Source organism: Emericellopsis cladophorae, assembly GCF_022114955.1.
Source record: "Emericellopsis cladophorae strain MUM 19.33 chromosome Unknown NODE_160_length_10768_cov_133_519315, whole genome shotgun sequence".
NCBI lineage: Eukaryota > Fungi > Ascomycota > Sordariomycetes > Hypocreales > Bionectriaceae > Emericellopsis > Emericellopsis cladophorae.
In genome coordinates, this window is record NW_026251085.1 from 1 (window position 1) to 10,768 (window position 10,768).

Consider the following 10,768-nt stretch of genomic DNA (forward strand, 5'->3'; position numbering starts at 1 on the left):
GGCCACGCACAGAGCGCCGGCCGACCGGGCACGTGCTCACGCTGGGCGGCCGCGCCGTCGAGAGGCAGGAGCAGCCGCAGGAGGGGGGAGAGGAGGGGCAAGAGGAGGGGGGCGGCGGCAAGGGGGCGGCAGCGGCGGAGGAGGAGGTGTACACGGGCCCGGGCGAGATCCTCCACCGGGCCATGCTCGACGAAGAGGCAGTACGCCGCTTCGAGACCCGCCTCGAGGCCTCACGTGGTAGTTGCCTCCTCTGCCGCGTAGAGGGCGGGCGCCCGTTCGACCACGCCGCCGCGACGTGCCCCCGGCGTTGGCCGTGGATTAGGGCTAAGGCGAAGACACTACAGGCCTGCCGGGACGCGGGGCGACCGTGGATCGCCCAGTTCGCGGCGTGCTACCGCTGCTATATGCCGCAGCTTATATGCACGATGGCGGACCCGGAGGCGCGGGCTACCGCGGAGGAGGACGGCGTCGGGGAGTGCCGGTTCCGTGATATGGTGATGCCGCTCTGCTACGGCGCTTTCTTCCGGGCCGGGCCACGGGCGCTGATCAAGAAGCACTTCCCGCGGGCCTTTAAGAATATCGACGACTACATGCACTGGCTCGGTGAGTCGAGCGAGCTCGGCGGGGCTCCCTGCGTTCAGGCGGCGCGGGTAGCCGACGTCCTGCTCCGCGAGATAGAAACGTAGCCCGCCCGCCGCTGCGTTATACGTAGCGAGACCTCGCATCAAACCCTCAGCCTCTTTGTCTTTCACACTATAACCATAAAACGCTCCCTTAGAGACCTCTCGTGCTTCTATCTAAGTATCTAGGATACGTCTTGACCTTACCTAACTGGCGAATAGACGAGCATTATGCGAGAACCATCCCTTATACCAGCAGCCAGCGCGTGAAACTAGTGATTCGCCCTCTAAGAATTAAACCGTCTATCATACGATCTATCATCTAGTTAAGCCGTCATTCGCCCGTGCCCGCCCCCGCCCCCCCCGAGGAACGATCCATCGGCTACGCTAGAGCCAGGCTTCTAAACTATAAGATACTCGTAGACACATTCCGAATAGTATTATAAAATAAAAATAAAACAATAAAGCGTTCTACTATAGAGCTCCCCGATAGATAACACATAGCGTCCCCTCTATTAATATCCTTACCTAGCAAATAAACGTACAAGAACTAATATATAATCGCATGGACTCTAACATAGACTACACACTAAACAACCTCTATCGTATCCCACACTAGATCTAGACCACAGCTGCCGAGGATACGCCTATATACTCTCGACGCGTATGAATACTCTCCCACATATAACTAATACCGCTTCTCTACACCGATCGCGTATTCAAGGCCCGTCACCCACCTAACCCACCCTTGCCTCGATCTATCACGGGACGGCCCGGATCTAGCTAAGGTTCCCCACTCTATGCCCCCCGTAATTAGAACTGATTTTATTATACTTCTAAGAGCATTTTAAAACCTAGAATATAAAGTCTCTTAGAATAAATCAATAGCCCTTTGCCCGTATGCCCGTATAATCGATATTTATAGTACGTATAATATAATACGATTAGCTCTACGCCTAGCATTCTAAAACCCAGTTTATAAAGCGCCCCTAGTGCCCAAACACGATCTCCACTTTTCCAATCGCGTTATATTAGATATTCTCACAACCATATTACTAGAATAATAACCAGCTACGTACAAGAGCGCCATTCACTTATTCTAACAGGCCGTTTTAGATTCTAGTTTATAGAAGCACCGGAACAGCGGGCTACGGTTTTTCCGCCGTGCACGGACCCACCTATATATATCTTTTCCCCCGGGCCCTATAGCTCAAACCTTCTTCCTCTTCCAAACATTCACTTTTCTACATCCCGGGTTTTAAAACGCCGCCCCTCACCATATTTCACTAATAGCTAATAACACAGCCCCTATATAATCACAGTCTGCTAGTACACGCCTGTGCCGTCTAACCCACGCTATCCGACTATAGCGCGAGGCAATAGTCGACGCGGCCGCGGCCGCGGCCGTGGCCAGTCGTCCACAAATCACGATCCACGCACGCCAGAGCCCGACACGGCGGTATAGACCACGAGCACTAACGACAAGCCGCGCCCTGCTGGGCGCAAGCGGCATCGAGCAGAGGACGACCTAGAGCAAACTATCATCGGCTCCTATCGCGTGGTCTGGGTCACGCGGCTAAAGTACGTGCCAACGGACTTTAGCACCGCTGACTTTGGCATCCACTTCCCAGAAGTTAACACAAAGCTCCCGACGATCACGTAAGTGGAGGCGCGGGCGCAAAAGGCTCTGAAGGAGCATAGCCAGAAGGAAATCTTCTGTACTATCTAGGTCGACCCGCATGGCTCGGCCACCGGTGCGTATATTAAAGCGCTGCTATTCTAAGACTATAATATATTAATCCTGTTTCTAGACACCTAAGGTAAGTCATGCTTTTATAAACCAGTTTGTATTCTTCTATAAACTAGGTTCTAAAATAGCCTTAAAATCTATGTACTAATGTGCTTAGTAGTGTGCGATATCCTCAACCTATATCTCGAGTGGTTTAAGGACGCTAAGAAGAAGGTCACGTCCCTCGGGGCTGGTAAGATAATAGAGCGAGATGATGCGAGGAAGGAGTAGGACTCCTACCAGTCGTCGGACCCTTTTTTCACAAACGCGGCTGGCATGGCGGAATTCGCAGCTAAGGCCAGGCTAATATAGTAGACGGCGATAGAGCACGGCACGGAGGACGAGGCGCCGCTTGGTGCTTCGTCGGGCATTATTAGTAAGTTAGAGGGGGACGTGTTCTAGTTCATCGAGCTTATAACAACAACGATAATTCGACCCGCGTTCCTTATATAGGTCGACTAGAGCCACGGGGAGACGCATAGCGCGCTCGACCTCCAAAAGACAATATTATTAATAGCCGCTTAGGTCATGATCTTCGCCCAGAAGCGACTTCCTGGCCCCGACGTTGTGTATTCACGCAACGGGGCACGCTTCCCTATCCCCAGCTACCTAACCCACGTACCCGAGGATAAGTGGCCTAAGATGTTTTTATATAAGTATTCGGGGGATGACTTATACTCTTGCGTGATAATTACGTAGATAGCGATATTTCGATAGCTCGATCCCACGAAGCGCTGCGTTAACACAGTCTATAGCAGGAGCACGGCGCGATACGACAGCTACGCACACCCATATAAGAAGGAGATAACGGAGGATGCTTAGCGCATGGAGGACACGCCTGAACAGGCCGTTGCGCGGGACTCTGCGTGCCTCGAATTGGCACTCCGCGGCGTCGAGTCTGCGTGGGAGCCGCCGACAAACATCGACGAGGAATTCCACTGCCCCCAGGCGGTCCCCAGGCCGGTCCTGGAGGAGCAAGTGCCCGTAGATACTACGATAGAGTTCCAGAACAAGGTAGTGATATTTGGGACGTCTGCCTGGCCAAAGCGAGACCTTAAGGCACGGTTCGAGTCGCGGGGCCTCGAGCCTTTTAAGGCCCTGAATAAGCTAACGCTAAGCTCCATAGTGTCGGGTGCGAAAGTAATGTATACAGACATAGAGGTGTTTAGGACCATAAACCAGACTTCGAGGACAAAAGCGACATTCTCTAGCGCGGACACCACGGCGAGCGTCGATTATTTCTTAGAACTAGTCAGAGTATCGTCCGTGTATAAGGATATCGTCTGCCAGGACGATAGTCAACCTAAGAACCAGGCAGACGCCGACAGGGTCGACAAGCAGTATCGATAAAGCTTCTGGCTCGATAACTTCCTTCGCGAATATCATCCCAAGCCCGATCCGGATTTCTTGGCTATCTGTCGCCGCTATAAGATTGACCGCTAATTACGCATACACTAGGGCAGCAACGAAGTCCCTCTCAAGCCTCATCAAGTTACCGGTACGTATAGTTAATTGTTTTAGAAACTAGGTTATAGAACGGCTTTATTCTATTTTATAACCTAGTTTCTACAATAGGCTCTTTTTTCTTCTTCTAAAACCTAGTTTCTAAAATACCCTTGCTAACTACTCCTAGATTTGCACTTTATTGCCGATCGATCGATCCAGGGGCACAGCCTCTCTGTGCTCGCTAACACGATAGGTTCGGGCAAGACGGCTACAGTCGCGAGCGCTATTAAAGGATATATTCGGGTGTAAGAGGAGGTTTTCTAGAAGAAGATCCTCCCGTGGGCGTAAAAGACCTTCTAAGACGAGTACGACGCGGAGACGGCCAAGGCGACTGGGCAGATGGTTGATTTTAAGACCTGGCTTCGTGCGGTAAAGACGCCAGAGGCGATAGAGCTGCCACCCGAGGAGGCGTGTCTCGAGATAGGGCTCCCCGTCTTTCGCCCGAATCTCCTCCTCACGCCGGTCGCTACCATAGCACAGGCCTATGCCGACTTCAAGAAGTTCACTCCTAACGCACGCATGCATCTCTTCTACGGTACAAAGGCGTATCCCGATATCGCAAAGTCGTCGGTCATTAGGGCCAAGGACATCGGGCGGGAAATAGCCAAGTTAGAGAAGGCTAAGTTCCTGCCTAGCACTAGGCGCACAACGATCTCGTCGATATACCATACATTCCACACGCGAGTCTTTAGGACACTAAAGTAGCTAGCGGCGTTCGAGGAGGGGTCGTCGTATTCGAGCCTGCCCACGCTGGCGGATTTACGCGAGGAGTAGGGCCAGCACTCTAGGCCGGCCATCCTCCCGACTTTTAACCTAGATAACCTCGAGCGACGCGAGGCCTGGCACGTCGAGACCAATAAGGATAAGGCGCAGGCTGTCATACTGTTATATAAGTTCGCGAGCGACGATATAAAGAAGGCGCGGTTTGGCTAGGTCGTCTTAGACAAGGCGCATACCCTCCGTAACACCACGTCGGCCTTTCAGCAGACGACGCTAATACTGTAGAAGGAGTATGTGCTGTGGTGCACAGCGACGCCCCTCTATACCTCGCTAAAAGACTTGATAGGTCTCCTCGATATGTGCTGGGGGATGGCGACGCGCGAGCACGCCAAGGACGACGAGCCCAACGCGTGGCGCGGCGAGCTCACGATAGGCCTGGCCATATATCACCTATCGTACGACCCTAAGGAGCCGACCACCGCAATCTTTCTCGGTGACCAGAAGTACGAGGCCTAGGGCCTATTCCACCAGAGCGACAACAAGTCGTCGCTGCTGGCGCACATAGAGCGGTGCTACGATCGCGACGGCATACGCCTCTGGATGCTAGACCCGGAGAGCTATCACGCACTCGGCCAGGAGATGGACTGGGAGGTCGTCTTCGGACGATTTGTCACGAAGCATGTCCTCAACTAGGTATCCACGTCTCGCACTCTGAGCTCCTACCTTATCCTGCCCGACGGGTTAGACACCTACCTGGGTGTGGACATCCCCCCGACCGTGATCATAACGGAGGAGGTGGGCCATAACGCCCGCAACCACAGCCGTCTCACTAGCTTTACGAAGTCGATCCTTAACGCTATCGAGGGCAATAGCGACGTCAACTAGGCGGCGGCGGGCGCCTCCGCGTCGGGCTACGCGAAGGGGCTAGGCGACCGCCCAGGCGGCTTTGGCAAGCTCAACTTCGGCACACAGCGACTGTTGTTTCTGGGCGCCCACGACACCCACAACATCACGGCTGTGGCGAACAAGGCGTTGGTAACGGCCCTGGTCGCGCCGGAGGAGACAGCACGCGTCGGCGAGACGGTGCAATCCACCATCAAGTGGTTGGCCAAGAACCGATCTACCTACAAGGGTAAAGAGGTCCCCCCCGCCGGCGTCGTCTACGTCCAAGCCTTAACGAAGAGGCATATACTCGGCGTATAGGATTACTTCTTTATAGCGGCCCGAGAAGATCCAAACATATCCACGCCCGACGGGCCGACTAGCATAATCAAGTAGTACCTAACCACGAATCCTATCATGGTCCGCATACTCGAGCTTATCACCCACTATGTCTTAACGAACGATGAGCGTATTGTTATCTATATCGACACCCCTTAGGTGTAGCAGTAAGTATTTCCCCTCGTTTTACAAACCGGGTTTTACCTTTTCTATAACCCGGGTTCTAAAATAGTCCTATTTACTAACTATTTGCCAGGCTTGTATCCCTTATCCTTGCTATCGCTGGTATCGAAGTTAGCACGATTCGGTCTATAGACTCGAGCCGGGATCGTCGCGAGGTTATTTAGGACTTTAACGACCGGAATAACAACATTCGAGTGATTGTCGCGAACATTAACACGCTAGCTTTCGGCGTGGATCTCCACAAGCAATACCATCGCGGGGTTATTCTCGCCTATCATCCATCCCTAAGGACTATGGATCAGATCTTTGGCCGGCTTGGTCGGATTAACCAGACGCAAACCTCCACCTGGTACGTTATAAAGCTAAAGCGGTCCTACCAAGATATACAGGAGCGCTTGATAAGCGCTCGGTGGGTGAAGCTGGCGTCTGCCGAGGCGAGGCTGTCGGAGGACCTGCCGTCCGGGCTCGCGACGATTGTCCTATACGAAGCGATAAAATCTCGCTACCACCAACCCTTTAACCGCTTCGTATAGGTGATCACGCATAGCTCGAAGGAAGATGATTACGACTGTTATAGCGACGTGGTTATTCGCCTAGGACACTGCTGCTCGATTATAGCTCGGATCGCCCAGGCGCTATCGACTCTGCCCTAGTATAACGATACGGTTACCGTCGACACGAAGCTCTTAGTGGATATTATCAAGGTCTTCGCTACCAACCTGAACCACTTAGCGACGACCGATCTGCTCGCCCTGCTCACTAAGGACGAGGCGCAGATGTTTATAGAGATATTGCCGCAGTGGGAGGGTGCAAAGGCGAACGCAAAGGCGGCCTACGAAACAGATAAGACCGTTCGCGACCGCGTCGAGGCCTAGGCGCAGCGCGGCTTTAATTCCACGCAGGCCACGCCCCGTAAGATAAAGGCGACCATATCCTATAAGTCGGCCGCGTTTATCACGGAGGACGACGACGATATCGACCCGCACGAATTCGAGAAGGATCAGGCCGAGCAGATAACTATAGACGATCCCACGGGCGCAAGGGAGGTCCGCGTCCTAGTTAAGAAGCGCAAGCGCACTATAGTAGACGAAACCCCTAGTAAGCGTGGCCGCGGGCGAGGCGAGGCTGGTGCACTAACTCTACTGCGCTCGTCGCCAGGTGACCAAGGCTTCGACCCGTCGCACGCTGGCATCGCCGACGAGGACGACTCCGACCTATCGCCCATAGACGAGGATTTTAACTTATCGGAGGACGTATTTAAATAGGTTGATTTTATAACCTAGGTTCTAAAATAGGGGAGATTTCTTTTGTCTAGTTTGGGATTTAGTACTTGGTTCTACGCGATCTAGGGCTGGTATAGGTTCACGCCTTGCGTGAAGGGCGATGTCTTGGGCTATGATATTGACCTTAGTCCTCTGGCTTTACCGGATCTACTAGGGCTCAAGCACGAGCAACCCGCCGCAGGTAGTGAATGCGACCGCGATACCATCGGCACTGTGGCCCCCTGTGATATGTCCGTCTGCCCTATGGCGCCTCTCGCCGCTTCGGCTGCTTCGCGGTATAGCGGTTTCGTGGAATGCTCGTAACTCCTTAGGAGCAGGCTTGCGCTCGAGAGGAGATCTCTGGCCTTGAAAAGGGACGACGATAGCTCTTCGACTTCTAGTTAGTCCATCAAGGCCAGACTCCACTGCGAATAGCTGACCATCCCATCAGCGCCTAGAAGGTCGATGTAGCGGAGGCAGGTGAAGTAGCCCGACCGCCCGCAGCCGTCCAACAGGTTCCGAAGGAAGATTCCCATGCGGTCCTCCCGGTGCCAGTCCAGATCGCCAGTGGCCTTCAGCTTGACGAGCGAGGCGGGTAGCAGCGTCACGTCCTGCTGCACCAGCTGGAATGCCTCTTGCGCACATAGGTGCAGGATGGTTACGTGTCGGAATTCTCGCAGTGACGCCCCGAATAGATGGTCGGCGTAGCGTATTTAGATATCCAAGACCCGGAGTATCGTTATGTGCCGTAGCAGGCTCCCAAATAATACGTCCCGGGCCACGTCCGTAACCAATGCACGGCGGTGCCCTAGACCCAGACGCAGCACCCACAGATGTTGGCAGCAGTCGAGCATCGCCAGGGTGATAGAGTCGCACGCTCGCATAGTATACACGTCTATCTGTTGGACGCTAGACGTCGAGGTCGGCGGCCACAGTGCCCTTAGCCTAGTCGACTGCGCCTCCGTGGGGTCTGGGGAGTCCCATCGGCCGGAATCGTCACTCCATCTCTGATTTCTATCCCACCTAAAAACAAGAACCTCGCTAAGGCGAGGGAGGAAAAACGCAGCCGCGAAGTCCTGCTCTTGCGCGCGGGTGCCTAGGGATCGTAGATGGATAGTGTCGAGTGTCTGTAGCGGGATGTATACTAGCATGCCCGTGTCGCGATCCTCCGCGAGACGTCGGAGGAGACGGCCGAGGCTCGCACCTAGGTGGCCAGCCTTGAACACTCGCAAGCGTGGTAGTATCACCAAGAGGGTGGCTTGCAGCGTGTCCTTGCTATCGGGTTCCTGTTCCCAGGCGTCCGCCACTATACGAGCGATATCTGGCCGTACTGGCCTTCTATGCAGGGTAGTCATGTGTTGTACAACGAGTTGGTGTATTCCTAGAGGCAGATATAATTCCCGCCGCTAGAAACCTCTACTAAGAAAGGACACGCTGAACGTATCTAGGACTTCGACGAGGTCCCGGTATAGAAAATACTTAGATATATAGCGTGTGAAGTTTGTGAGGTTGAGGAGCTCCGGGACCTTTATAATCCGCGTCGATACTAGGATACGACTAGCAGGACCGCATAGTCGGCGGCATATAAGGGAGAGGGCTACCCGTGCCCTAGGGCCTAGATACAGACATATCGCCTCGATGATCTCGCTAGGGAAGTGAATAAGAGACATTCCCCACGAGTATAAGAGGAGGAAGAGGAGGAAGAGGAGGAAGAGGAGGAAGAGGAGGAGGTTTTAGAAACCAGGATTTATAAGCTTATATTACTAAAAGGATTATAATTTACTATGATTATAGCTAGCGTTACTAATTACTCTTTAAACTATAATAATTATATCCTTTATATAATAAATAGCTTAGGACTATTAAATATAATAAAAAAGAAAGTATATATATAATCAAAATACTAAGAGTATTTTTATATCGCTAATACTAAAAATATATCGAACTATAGTTTATTTCTAGGAGCGGTTAAAGAGGTAGCTTATAATTAGATATATATTTTAAGCGTCCGGCGGTGTAGGGTAATGATATTACTCTGTGTTTATTATAGTACTAAGGGTTACTTATATTAGAACCTAACGGCGTAAAGGTATATTAGATAAGAATAAGGGTAGCTAGATTTATACGGCGCTATAGTATAATTTAGCGATTCGTATATTACTAAAAGTACTTTATACTAGAGGATATATATAGTAAATAAGAAGAGAATAAAAAAAAAGCGGATAAACTAAAAAAAAAAGGATCGATTCTAGATATACTCGCGTATTATATTCCTAGATTCTACCGTTATATTAGTATAGTATACGCTCTATTTATATTCCGAGAGTCTATAGTCTATAACAAGGTTTAAGAAAACTATTATTAAGCGGGTAAAGGAAATAGAGTAAAGGAAAGGCTACTAAAGAAAGGATTATAAGGCTATAGCTCTATATCTACTTTATATATAGTATATACTATATATACTATTATATACTAAAAAAGGAAAATAAAGATCGAATAAATTATACTACGATAAATAAAATACTATATATTCTTATATACTATCCTATCTCTATATATTATTTATCGAGATAGTATATTAAAAAAGATTTCTATAGTAGTGTTTTTTTATAAATAAGCTACCTCTTACTTCCGCGTATATCTATATTTATATAAATAGTATTATTACGATATAGTTTTTAGGAAATAATATAGAGAGTCTATAATCTAGTATTCTATATATATTTCTATATAAAGATAATTTAAGCTTATTTATTTATTTTTTATTTATACGCTCTCTTTTCTATTTATATTCCCCTATATTCTACTCTTATCTATATCTTCTACTAGGTCTTCCTCTTACTTTCGTTCTTTTTTTATATAATACTAGATATTTACCCTTCGTTTTCTAGAAGACTAACTTATATCATTATAGATTTAGGGGAAGTAAGGAAATAAAATATTTACCTTGGCCTTTCTTCTATTACGATAGAAGCGTTCTACTCGCTCGATACGATCTTTGTACTATAATAGATACTACTTCTACACGAATTTTAACGTAAGGAAGGGTTGAAAATATAAGGTTTCAAGTCACCCTAACCCTATATATACTTTAGTATATATAAGGGTATAGGGTCTACGGTAACCCTAACCCTACGTACACTTTAAGGTATATAAGGGTTTAGGGTCTAAGGTAGCCCTAACCCTACGTAGACTTTAAGGTAGGTAAGGATTTCGAGTTTAAAATAGCCCTAACCTTACGTAAACTTTAACGTAAGTAAGGGTTTAAAGTTAAGGTTAAAAGTTAAGGGTTAAATGGTTTAAAGTTAAGTGTTAAAAGTAAGTAGGTTAAAGTGAAGTATTTAAAGTAAAAGGGTAAGGGTTATGGTTTATGTGTTTGTGTTAGTATTAGTTAGGGTTAGGGTTAGGGTTAGGGTTAGGGTTAGGGTTAGGGTTAGGGTTAGGGTTAGGGTTAGGGTTAGGGTTAG

At 49.6% G+C, this 10,768-nt stretch overlaps 3 protein-coding genes across 3 annotated transcripts; 2 read left to right on the forward strand and 1 right to left on the reverse strand.

Annotated features, from left to right (window-relative positions):
• J7T54_003332 (uncharacterized protein) lies at positions 1 to 686 on the forward strand (the record flags this gene model as incomplete). Its single annotated transcript, XM_051510666.1, has 1 exon — positions 1 to 686. A coding segment is annotated over one exon (686 nt), but the record flags the coding sequence as incomplete, so codon positions are not given.
• Positions 687 to 3,234: 2,548 nt separating this feature from the next.
• On the forward strand, positions 3,235 to 7,304 carry J7T54_003333 (uncharacterized protein; the record flags this gene model as incomplete). Its single annotated transcript, XM_051510667.1, has 9 exons — positions 3,235 to 3,639; positions 3,868 to 3,907; positions 4,217 to 4,450; positions 4,982 to 5,128; positions 5,201 to 5,316; positions 5,521 to 5,767; positions 6,730 to 6,902; positions 6,981 to 7,137; positions 7,198 to 7,304. The coding sequence occupies 9 exons, from the start codon at positions 3,235 to 3,237 to the stop codon at positions 7,302 to 7,304; spliced, it is 1,626 nt and encodes a 541-aa protein (XP_051358455.1).
• Positions 7,305 to 7,702: 398 nt separating this feature from the next.
• On the reverse strand, positions 7,703 to 8,656 carry J7T54_003334 (uncharacterized protein; the record flags this gene model as incomplete). The annotated part of the gene is made up of 2 exons (XM_051510668.1): positions 7,703 to 7,935; positions 8,116 to 8,656. 2 exons carry the CDS (start codon positions 8,654 to 8,656, stop codon positions 7,703 to 7,705), a joined length of 774 nt encoding a protein of 257 aa, XP_051358456.1.
• Between the last annotated feature and the right edge of the window lie 2,112 nt (positions 8,657 to 10,768).